This window comes from Morone saxatilis, unplaced genomic scaffold (assembly GCF_004916995.1).
Source record: "Morone saxatilis isolate NCDOM2014 unplaced genomic scaffold, NCSU_SB_2.0 Contig14, whole genome shotgun sequence".
In the NCBI taxonomy this organism is placed as follows: Eukaryota; Metazoa; Chordata; class Actinopteri; family Moronidae; genus Morone; species Morone saxatilis.
The window spans coordinates 21,611,294-21,622,783 of NW_023339696.1; the positions used below are offsets into that span (position 1 = coordinate 21,611,294).

The window sequence follows — 11,490 nt, forward strand, 5'->3', positions numbered from 1 at the left end:
GAACAAGTTGCCTTCAATTTTTAATATAGTACCATAAAACCTCAATTGAACGCAGGTCTCCTTTACGAAATGGAATTAAAGGCCTGTCTCAAATAAAGGCAGGTTGAGTTCAGTGACTGAAGCAAATAAAAACCTGGGCTATTAAAGTTTTATGGTTTACAAAATAAAAACAAACAAATCAAATCATCTATTTTTTTGCAATTTTCACTGACTGTTGAGTAAACTAAAAACAGTTTCGCCAATGTAATAATAATCTGTTGTTGAGGTAATTTTAGAAACACATTTTAACATTTTCAGAAATTCATCACAGTGAACCTGAATATTGATTATGTGGGTGTTTGAAAATTAAATAGTTTATTCACTGATTTCCACTCCATGACTTTTATGAACATTTTTTTTAATGTTTTGTTTCTCAAATTTAAAGACTCTTGTTTTTCTAACTCAGAAAAGTAACCATTGCAACATTTGATAAAAGCTGCTGTAAAATCAGCCATTTTAGGCCTCAACAGTCCCCAGAAAAGCCTGCAAATCCTGGAGGGACTGAGTCGTCTATTCAGGAAATATCTTCACAACAGCAGTTAGTAACCCACCTCGTTAGTTAGAACAGAAGCTGAGCTGTATAAACATGAGAGGAAGAAACTGGGTTTAGACTGAACGCAGAAAAGTTCTGTCTACGCAGACGGAGAAAATACTGCAGTGACGGGAACATGCACGGACGAGAGGTGTTGTGACAACAAAAATATAACAAATTCAGGAGCTGGTTTTTCTTGTAAAGAGAGCATGGGACTAAAATCTGTAGAAGAAAGAAGACATGCAACCGTCTGCAGCTGTGGTTTCTACTAAATGTGAGTTCCACCCCTCATAAGCGTCGGCCTGCAGTGGATGTAACCTGGTGCTGAGTGCAGGTGTGATGATCAATAATGAAGGCACACCACCATCCTGCTCCGACCATGGTGGCTCTTTTTATAATACACTTTCCCTCTCTGCTGATTCCTGTGGTGAAGTTGCTCGAGTCCGTCCCGTGAAGTACCCAGAGGCTGTCTGCGGTCCCCGACGGTGCCCGCCCGCACGCGCTGAGGTTGCTGGGTTTAGTCGTGGCTGAGGGTTCGCGGCAGCTCGTTGGTCAGGATGTGCCACCGCTCCACCCGCCTGCCTTTGTTCTTCAGGCAGTCCATCCAGTGCCGGAGGGCGTCGCCCTGCGAGTGACAGCTCAGACAGACGCCGCCTGAACGGGCGACAAACAGGAAGTCTCACGTTAAAATTAGTTACATTACTAGTCACAGCCAAAAGGAAACTTGGAACATATTTCTGCACAGTGGGAGGATTTTGTCCACTGGAAGAACATTATGAAGGGATCACTTTGAGAATGTGAGTCTGTCCTTTAAACTGTTGACTGGAGCTATGCTAACATTAGAGTCCACCCGGCACGGCTTTATAACATCACGTCTGTGTCTCAGTTTGGTTCTGAGATCCTCAAATCTCACAGAGAGTATTCAGAGCGGGTTGCTGCGATGTTGGTTTCTTGTATATTTTATCCTTTAGAAAAGGATTTGAAAGTGACTTCTTCCTGATTCCACAATGTTGATATAGCTTGAAATTCAATCTGGAATCTGCATATGGCATTTATTTTTTGAAAATTGACTGGATTCTCTATGACTTCCTCTCAGTGCAATCTGCTCTGTGCTGTTTCATGCAAGTGGGTCGCAGCTTTCAAAGAACCCTAGTAGCACCAGGCTAAGGGAGCTTTCACACTGGCACATTATAACCCAACTTTAGCCAAGGGCTTGCTGTTGCTGACCCTGCTCCAGAGCTCCAACTTTGAGAGACGGGGCTAAAGACAAATGTAAACATTAGTCACGTGTTCCAGCAGACATTTAACCCAGAGCTAGCAGAAGCGTTAGCCCAGAGATAAAAGTATTCTATGAACCCTCACTATCCTGGGGCTAACAGACCCCTAACCCCAGGGCAAAAGGCTTTTACCTCTGATAATCGTTTAACTCTGGCTTTATGTTAAACCAGGGTTAACTGTGTGCATTATCCCAGGGTCAACTCTTAGCTCAGAGCTGACATTAGTATTCAGTGTGAATACCCAGTGAAAGAAACATGTTTAATCCTTTGCTACTGTAATAAGTGCTAAACTACTGAGGGTTCATATTAATGACTTCTGGCTCAAAGTGTGTAAAAAAAAAATCAATAATATAGTTCAGAAAAAAAAAAACTGTCCCATAAACCTGTTTTTTCACTGGAGCTGTATAAGGTGAATAGATTTTAGTTCAAGGAGTTGTGTTGGTCTGCAGTGGATTTTAGACTCCCTATGGTCTCACATTTGATTCAGAGTGTTAGGCAACTTATTGCTTTAAAAGCAATAAGCTTCTGGCTCAAGGACAAAAAACATCTACGTTTCTTTATATCTGGGCCCTCTTTCTGGACTATATTGGAGAAGACGGGGCCCTGCAGAGTGGGCTCTATGGACTAGCATGGACTGAAATCTTGAGGTGCTTATTCTAGTGTCTAATGTGCCATTATCCCTTCAGTATGATTGTTTTATGTATCTGTATGAACCTGTTTTTGGTAAATTATTGTTATCTATTCATTTTATTTCTGTTTTTTAAGATGTGGAGAGAATATGTTCTGTGTTAGATCTAAGGTTAAAAAACAGGGTCGGCCGTTTATCATGCCCTTTTATCCTTAATTGTATGATCAATAAATGTACTCTTGCAAATCTTGTACTTTGCGTGTTTAAAGCTACAGTTGTAGAACACGGTGACTTTTGCCTCACAAACAGCAGCAAACACGCTGCTCAACATTAAATAAGCCGTGCTCTTGAGATGAATTATTGGCAACCAGCAGCGCTTTGTTTTTTTCCATATTTAACAATATCAAAATAATAACACACAGAAACTGTAATTATCAGAACTAGAGGAGGAAAGGGAGCCCGATCAGTAATACAGATGGTGGGACTGATAAAAAAATCATTCATAATCATAACAAACAAAGCTTTGGCTGAACAGCTTTGCAGACACTGACAAGCAGCATGTGTCAGATTCATTAATATTTACATCGTTTCCTTTCAGCTGAACAAGAGGACGATCCTGTCAAACATTTTCAGCTCATTATGTGATTATTTACTCAGATATTCTCCACGCAACCATAAAACATGTCCTTGAGACAAAGAGCACTCGGGGTTCAGGAACCAGTTCCACCGACAGGCTGAGAGGAGGTTTCAGTGATCACGATGAGCCTCCGGTGTCTCACCTATGAAGTCGTTGGAGCGTCCCAGGTCGTAGTCCCACACAGTCACCTCCAGCGTCTTGTTGGCGAGCTCAGACAGCGAGATCTCATAGAAAAACTCCTGCAGTCATCAGACACAGAGAGAAGCACAGTACAGGTCTGTGAGGTGCAGCGTTAAAAACAAACTGACTGCTGACAATTTTATCTTGTGCTGCCTCGGTTTTATTTGCAGGGTATTCAAGTCTGGTAACAGCCTTTTCCATCCGACCCAACTAACAAATATTGTGCGTGTGACAAATATATCTTCACCTATAGTGGATCCATTAGCTGACTCTGTTGGACTGGGAGCGCCCAGTGAACATCACAACCAGAGCCATACATACATACATACATACATACATACATACATACATACATACATACATCAGAGGGAAAACCAGACAATACCAGTGATTTGGGTGAAACTAGATCATATTTTAGAAAGTAGTGTTTGTACAGTAATCAGTAAGCACCGGTAGCTAGCCATGCTGTTAGCTAGCTAGCCAACTAATGAATCTTCACTCTGTGTCGCTAAAAGTTGCAGATTGATTGACAGGTGAATGTCAGGTCACATTTTAATTTTCAGGAAAGATGATTCCTGATTGATATAAACAAAAAATATTTGAAATTGAAAGATTTTTGGCATACATTGTTTAACAGGAACAATATGACTGAGGAAGTAATCTAAAATGGTTAAAAAGGTAGTAGTTCTCATCAGTTTTAATTTTTCTGGATTAGGGTCACCCATAGTGACTGAAAATCCAGTCCAACAGGTCACATATGAAACAACATTAAACACACAAACTAACATATTCAAAGTGTAGCTCAGCAGCCTGAAACTACAATATAAATGTCTTTAAAGTGACAATAATCAGTATTTTTTATAATGTATTTTTAATAACGACAATGTGATACTGATGATAATAAACACAGACGAGCGCTTTTTTTGGTTCTCTAGTTTAAGGTGAAAATCTAATTTAGTTCAGGAGAAGAAAAGTTTCTGACAGCTGTTCAGAAATTCTGGTTTTCATTCAGTTGGAGATGTTTCAGTTATTCAGAAAAACAAGATGAAGCAGTTCGTTTTCCTTTACACTGAGCAGGGATATTAGCCTGAAATAAAAGAGACTGAGCTCATTAAAGTTGTGTCTCAGAGAGACTGGAACTGATGTGGAGTGAAGTATGAGTCAAGTGAAGGCCCTGAGCTCTGTGTGAAGCTCTGGGCCGGCGTTGGACCTGCTGTGGCAGCCTGTGGGAGGAGGAAGAGGAGGAGGGGCAGCTCAGGGTTTTTACCTCATTGAATTCGGGGTTGAGGGTCTTTTTCATCACCGTTGTTTTGTGCTTGGATTTCTTCTGTATGTCGGGCTTCAGGTATCTGACAGCAGAGGGAGAGAAGAGCAGATTTAGAGGCTGTGTTTAACTGACCACACCCAACTGTGAGGTCACAGTGTACTGGACTACACCTGTACATCACGCAGAAGAAGTATTCAGATATTTTAATACCACACTGCTCCACTACATGTAAGTAGTAAGTAGTAGTAAGTACTGCTTTCAAAATCGTCAAGTAAATGTGAGTATCATCTGCAAAATGACTGACCTGATGTCCTGAAAACTTACTTTTACAAGATGTCTTACAGTTCATGTTTTCCATTATATTACCTTCATATTTCATTTCCTTTTCACATTACTTTTATGGTGTTTTGTCATTTTAATTGTGCTTGTATTTGTATTTTATATCCACTTCCAAATATTTTGCACTATTATCTGTTTTAAATAAGAATCTTTAAAGCACTTTGCTTTAGTTTGAAAAGTGCATACATATACATATATATATATATACACACATATATACATATATATATATATAACACACATATATACATATATATATACACACATATAAATATCCACATAATATATATTATCACCATATATCAATATATTACACACATATATATAATCACACATTAAACTATATAATGCCATATAATAATACACACCATTAATATATTAACACATATAAATATCACACACATATATATATAGTACACCATATATATAGTATATACACACATTATATTACATTATATATATCATAAATAATTATATACTACATTATATATATATACATTATAGTATACATATAATCATATATATATCTATATATAATACATATATATACTTTTAGATTACATACTATATAATTATATCATATATATATATGATATTATGATCATATATATATATATAATTACCATATATAATAATACATATATATCATATATATATGTACATTATAAGTTATATATAATAATAAATATAATATATATTATATAATACATACACACACCAACCACACATACACATACATATACACACACAGCCGCTGTAAAATGGTGGATACATTTTTTTGCATCAACACCTCCACAAAATCATTTGTTAAGTCTGATAACATTTAGAGAGTGCCGCAAGATTCAATAATATGATCTCCATTCAGCAGTTTTTCCTGATATTTTTTGCCAAGATGTTTTATTAAATAAGTTAAATTATCTTTAAACCTTATTATCTTTAAATTAACCTGCACAGTTATTTGATAACTGAGGCTTTTATTTCTACAATCCTGCCATTATTTCATTCATTTAAGTCATTAATTATAATGGCAGCTTTAGTCCTTCGTAAGTCACAGGTACGAGAGTCGTTTAAGTCTGATACAGGTTTAAATGCAGTCAAACTAAAGTCATACTTTCACTGCAGGTTTGAAACTTATCAGGAAAGGATTACCACCACAAAGTCGATAGATTTATCTAGTTGGATGTGAAGATAATAAATCCAGACACAGACTGATCAAGAGGAACAGGTGATGACGCCGACTGTCTGGTTTTTAAAAGGAATATTGACCTTCTTTAAAGCGATGTATTGGCTGAAAGCGAGCCGTGACGCAGCATGCTGATATTCTGGACTCTGTAGTTATTTTAAAATCTGGTAAATTGGAGTTCACTTGACCCCTTGGCTGCCAGTTGCCTTTTTGTTCTGCTTCAAACTCAGTTTGTATTCTGACGGCATGCAACAGAAAACTCTTGTCCTCTTCAAAAGCCAGCTAAAGCCTTAAATCCCCGACTCTGGCCCCGAGTGTTTCCTCTGACAGAGCACTGCTCTGCTCACTGTTTCCTTCTCCTAACTGATTATCCTTCCTGCTAGGAAACAGATGGTGCAACTTTAACAACAATTGCATCATTGATTAGTAAAGTTGATGAGTTGGCAAAACTCCAGCTTTTATTTGTCTCATTAGTGCTGAAGTCCAGTATTCAGTTGACATCCTCAGTGCAGGAGGAGTTCAGGTTCGGCTCCAACATATTTGTGTCCATTTGAATGAACGTTGTAAAGTTTGTACTAGAACAGCTGAGAATTATTTAAAGACGTTATTGTCCTAACAGCATTAATCCTCTAAAACTTTACTTCTAAAGCACTTTTATACACTAATTTACATTTATACAGTTAATCCCACTAGACAGAAATTACTTAATTGTGACTCATTTTGAGTTTCTCTGCTCGTTTTTCCCTCCCCTTAAAAAGGAAATGAGTATTAGGGGAATTCAATGAAAGTTAAAGCCGCAAGCAGCGATTAACACAGACCTTGCAGTCCGTGTTCATCAAGGCGTGCTGTGGTGTTCAGGCTGCGACTCTTATCAGATGTATGAAGTTTGGTGCTGATTGGGCAAAGTACAGCCAAGTTACAACAACTTCCTGTTTCATGGCGTAACTTGAAATCCGATGCCACGAAAACTTTTCATCATGAACGTCTTTAGATGCTGCTGACCTAATCTGAAGTCGAGCTGAAGAATTCTGTATGAGGAGGTTGAGAAAGGACAACGCCTAAAACAAAACAAAACAAAACAAAACAAACAAAAAAAAAAAAGACGCCAAAAATGACCATAAAATAGGTCCAAGAGGGTTTTTGAACGTCTGGGCGGGATACATGTGCCTACAGATTTGCGTGTGTACGTGAAATGTGCTGCCAGGGCTGCTTTATTGAAGTATTTACAACAACTTGTTACACAAGCGTTAACCATCACTGACGTGTGCAGTGTTTGTTGAGGTTTGGAACATGTTTGGCACAAGAATAATTCCTTCAGTTACGATTGGGTCCTCGGAGTGGTTGCTAATAAACACAATAAAGCCTGCAGGTAATTGTTAAGCAAACAAAACTATTGCACAGCACAGCTGCTATAAAATCTGCCCTGATTCAGGTAATCTAGTGGAAATGGGTTCTTTAATATTCACTCAGGGTTCAGTTTCAGAACAATAAAATCCCTTTCAGTCAGAAAACAGAAGAATTCTCAAAAGGTCAGAGTTAGCAGCTGATAATATCCCATAAAATGAGGTCTGCAGAGAGTTGAGGAAGCATCAGAGCGTGCAGCTCCCCTCCTCTCTTATGCCCTAAGGAACCGGCAGAGTCACACTCTGATTGGCCGAGAGAGGATTTACTAAGCTGCTCTCAATCATTGATCAGGAGTCGGTCCCCACAGCACACAACAGGTGATCTGAATGATCCTCTAACCGGCTAAAATGGACTGGAAAACTTGAAAATGTAGAATCATTTCCTTCCATTTAATGAAAAAAGTGATTAATACATAAGAATAAAATGCCTATTAGAGATTTAAATTTAAAACAATTTCAAGTACAGACTTTAGTGATGTGTGAATTGGTTGCTAACTGTAGCAATCCTCTGTAGCGCTGTCCAATCAGAAGCTATTGGCTATATAAACAGGAAGTTCCATCACAAACTGTAATTGAAGTGAGTTCTTTGTAAATGTGTGTCTGACTCATTTTTATTCCCTTCATGTAGAGATCTGTGTGAGTGAGCAAATTAAACCACAACAGTATTCGGTTCTTCAGTTTTGTTATTAGCATCATGTACTATATGATAAGATATTAGCATGCTAATGTTAGCTCTGTTCTTACATTTTGACGTAGGGGTCAGAGAATCCGTTGACGTCCATGGCGGCCAGGTGAGCGCAGCGCCTCACGCCCACACAGAGACCTCCGCTGCGACGCCCTTCACCTCCTCCTCCTCGCTCTGCGTCTTTGTCCTCCGAATTGAGCGGAGGCAGAAACTGCAGCGAGAGAAGAAGACGACCTCGCTCCTCCAGACTGTGCAGCTGCTCATTCTCCCACTGCGGAAAAGTCAGATCAATCAGATTAATTAGATCAGATCAGTTTAATTAATTAGTGTAGTCGGATTAGTTTAATCAAGAACAATCAGATTAGACCATGATTATTTTAGACTCATTAGTTCAGTCAGATTAGTTTAGTATTAGTTTACTGATCATGTATTTATCAACCACAACAAATGTAAATTTGATCATTAATAGGCTGTATGCATGTAGTTATGACCGTCTGCAGCATTTCCACTGAGCTTCCACAGGTCTGAGTAACAGACAGACTGTTCCACTGAGTGTTTGATAAACCTGCTTTGAACTGCAGCTTATCTTAACAGTCGAGTTTCAAACTAAATATGCACCTACAGTAGGTTTATATGTATCTGAATCTAGTCTTTAAATTTCCAGGTTTTTCAAGATGAGTAGGAACTCCGCCAGAGGATGAGTCCTGCTGACTAAAGATCTGCTAACAATCCTCTGACTTCATCTGATGCCATCAACAGGTCGTATTTCCACTTGTCCAAGTCCTCTAAAATAATTACTATAGTTTGATGTGAACATAGAATGCTTATATTAGCATGTAGCTAATATCCAGAACCTGAGGATGAACTCAATAACTTCCTCTTGCACTGACCTCTGGACACAACGCCAACCTCACACACCTGATATCTCTCCTGATCTGACACATTCATTTACTCTTTCTGATAGAATATGGACAGCGTCATGTTTTAGTACACTGCTCAGTGTGATAATGAAGTCTAAATAACCACAGTACCGACCCCACAGCTACACAGATTCAAAACATAAAACAACAAACTTTAATATCAGAGGTTCTGGGTCCATTTTAGTGCATTTTATTTGTTCCTGTGCTAACAACAGGACAGGATTGTCTCTGGTGTCTTCAGCAGCGTTTGTGCTTCAGGCAGTTTAAAACATTCCAGCATTTTACATTCAGTGATTAGTGTCAGTCCCACAGGTGAGGACATCAAAACTCACACTCTGCCAGCAGGTTTCTATCTGTGTGTGTGGACACTCGTACTCTCTGGATGAATTACAAAACCAGGTTTTCAAACATTGTTTCCTCCCACAAGAAGGACCACCGATCAGAGGATTCAGTTCAGAAGAGAGGGAGAGTCAGAGCGGGTCGACTAGAAAATACCACGGGTTGGGGCGGGTCAAGTGACAAAACAGTGTTCTGAGTAAATTATTAATAATATTAATGCACCCAGTGATAATTAATAATAAGCTTTGGGCTCTTTAAGTGCTGACAGAAAGTCTGTGTATATAATGACGTCACACAAAATGCTAAATTAAAAATAAATAAATAGCCAACCTAATAATTTTAAACATTTTACACAAATCTTAAATGAATAAAACAAGCCGAAACCTCTTTCCTGCCAAATCCCAGTAAAAAAGGAAATCATTATAGGTTTGAACATTTTTTGGCTTTTTTATTAATGCCTTTCATTATGTCAGATTGAAGCGAGTAGAAATGGATTAAATCTTGAAACTGTGGATTCACTGTGTTTTTATTCACAGTGCAGCCAAACACTGGGCAATAAAAGACAATACAGTAGACTACTGTTTAATTCAAGCTCACTGTTAAGATGTAAAGAATGCACCGATTGTGTGAGAGTTCATGTCTTTAATGAACAGTTCCTTGTTTTGCTGATATTCAACAATAAAGAATTGAATTGATTGAATTGAAAGCCTTCATTGTACACCAGTACAATGAGATTTTTGGAGAGCAGCTCCGTAAAAGTGCACACGATAAATATCACATACATACAATATAAAATGACATTAGTGCCAAAGGGTTTGAATTTTATGATTGAGTATTCGGGTGACAGCGGGAAGAAGCTATCCCTGAGTCTGTTTGTACGTCTTTATTGTTTTTAACGCATTAAAAATAAGCCTAATTCTCTAATGTATCTGTTAAATACAATCCAGATCACACACAGGGTGGACATCTTTATTCTGTGTTGTAATATAAGGGTATTTGCTGGGATGCAGTGATTTACGATCTATAAGGATTGTGGGACAAGGTCTGAAACTACAGGGGGCCAATGGACCCTTGGAGCCTCTCCTTCCAGCTCCTATACCTCATTTCATACTATCTGACTTGTAGACAAGTGTCTGATCATAGCAGCACTTACACTGACGTGTGTCTTACACTTTGAGCACAACAGAATATTTCACTATGTTTCTCTTGCAGTGAAACAATCAGTGTTATTACTGCAGAAGTGAATTAGACAGTGAGTCATTGATTTATCATCCAGCTTCTGTGTTACCTGTAAGTCCTGAGTGTACAGGTAGAACTCAAAGTGTAAGCCATGACTGGATAAACACGGTCTTATACTTTTTTTCATCTGAAAATAACCCAGCAGCCGGTGGGAGTCGAGCCTTTTCAGTCCAACTATAATCTCATTTTCTACTGAGGAGCTGCAAATTTAATTTCAGCCCATACAGTTCCCACAAAGATCATGTGTGTAAAGCAGGGGGTTTTCAGACTGTTCACTACAGTGGAAGTATGTGCGTATAATGAGTAAAATGAAGTATTAAAGTGTTGTACTATTATATATAATATCAGATTTATCTGACTCGTGCACTAATGTGAAAGCAGGATTTTACTGTTGGAGTTGGTTGAGGACTTAAACTAATGATTATTTTCCATTGATTGATTGCTTTGTAAAAACTGTGAAAATACTAAAGATATCGTCACAATTAGTTCAAAGTGACACCTTCACAACAGTCCAAACCTCACAATTATTACAAATACATTCAGATTATTACAATCATTCAAAATGGAAATCTTCATGTTTGTGAAGCTGAAGTTCATTGATTAATGGTTTCAGCTGTATTTAAATAAACTGTTGGTAGTTTCATTTATAACAACATCATATGTTGTTGTGTGTTCATTTATAAAGCTGTAGTAGATAAATGTAGTGAAGTCAATAGGTAGAATATTTCCCTCTGAGATGTGTTGGAGTAGAAGTAGAAAGACTCAAGAACAGTACAAGTACCTCGAGGTTAAATGGACGAAATTTACTTGCCACTGGATGTT

The 11,490-nt window shown here is 38.2% G+C and overlaps 1 protein-coding gene across 1 annotated transcript in view; it reads right to left on the reverse strand.

The window, feature by feature from the left end:
• Nucleotides 1-1,088: 1,088 nt before the first annotated feature.
• The window catches only part of doc2a (double C2-like domains, alpha), a 67,261-nt gene continuing 56,859 nt past the window's right edge, over nucleotides 1,089-11,490 (reverse strand). Inside the window, exons 9-12 of the mRNA XM_035654258.1 lie at nucleotides 8,230-8,441; nucleotides 4,561-4,642; nucleotides 3,256-3,352; nucleotides 1,089-1,225 (exon numbers count right to left, since the gene is read on the reverse strand). Of these exons, the coding sequence (XP_035510151.1) occupies nucleotides 1,089-1,225; nucleotides 3,256-3,352; nucleotides 4,561-4,642; nucleotides 8,230-8,441 (528 nt within the window). The remainder of the gene's footprint in view (nucleotides 1,226-3,255; nucleotides 3,353-4,560; nucleotides 4,643-8,229; nucleotides 8,442-11,490) is intronic.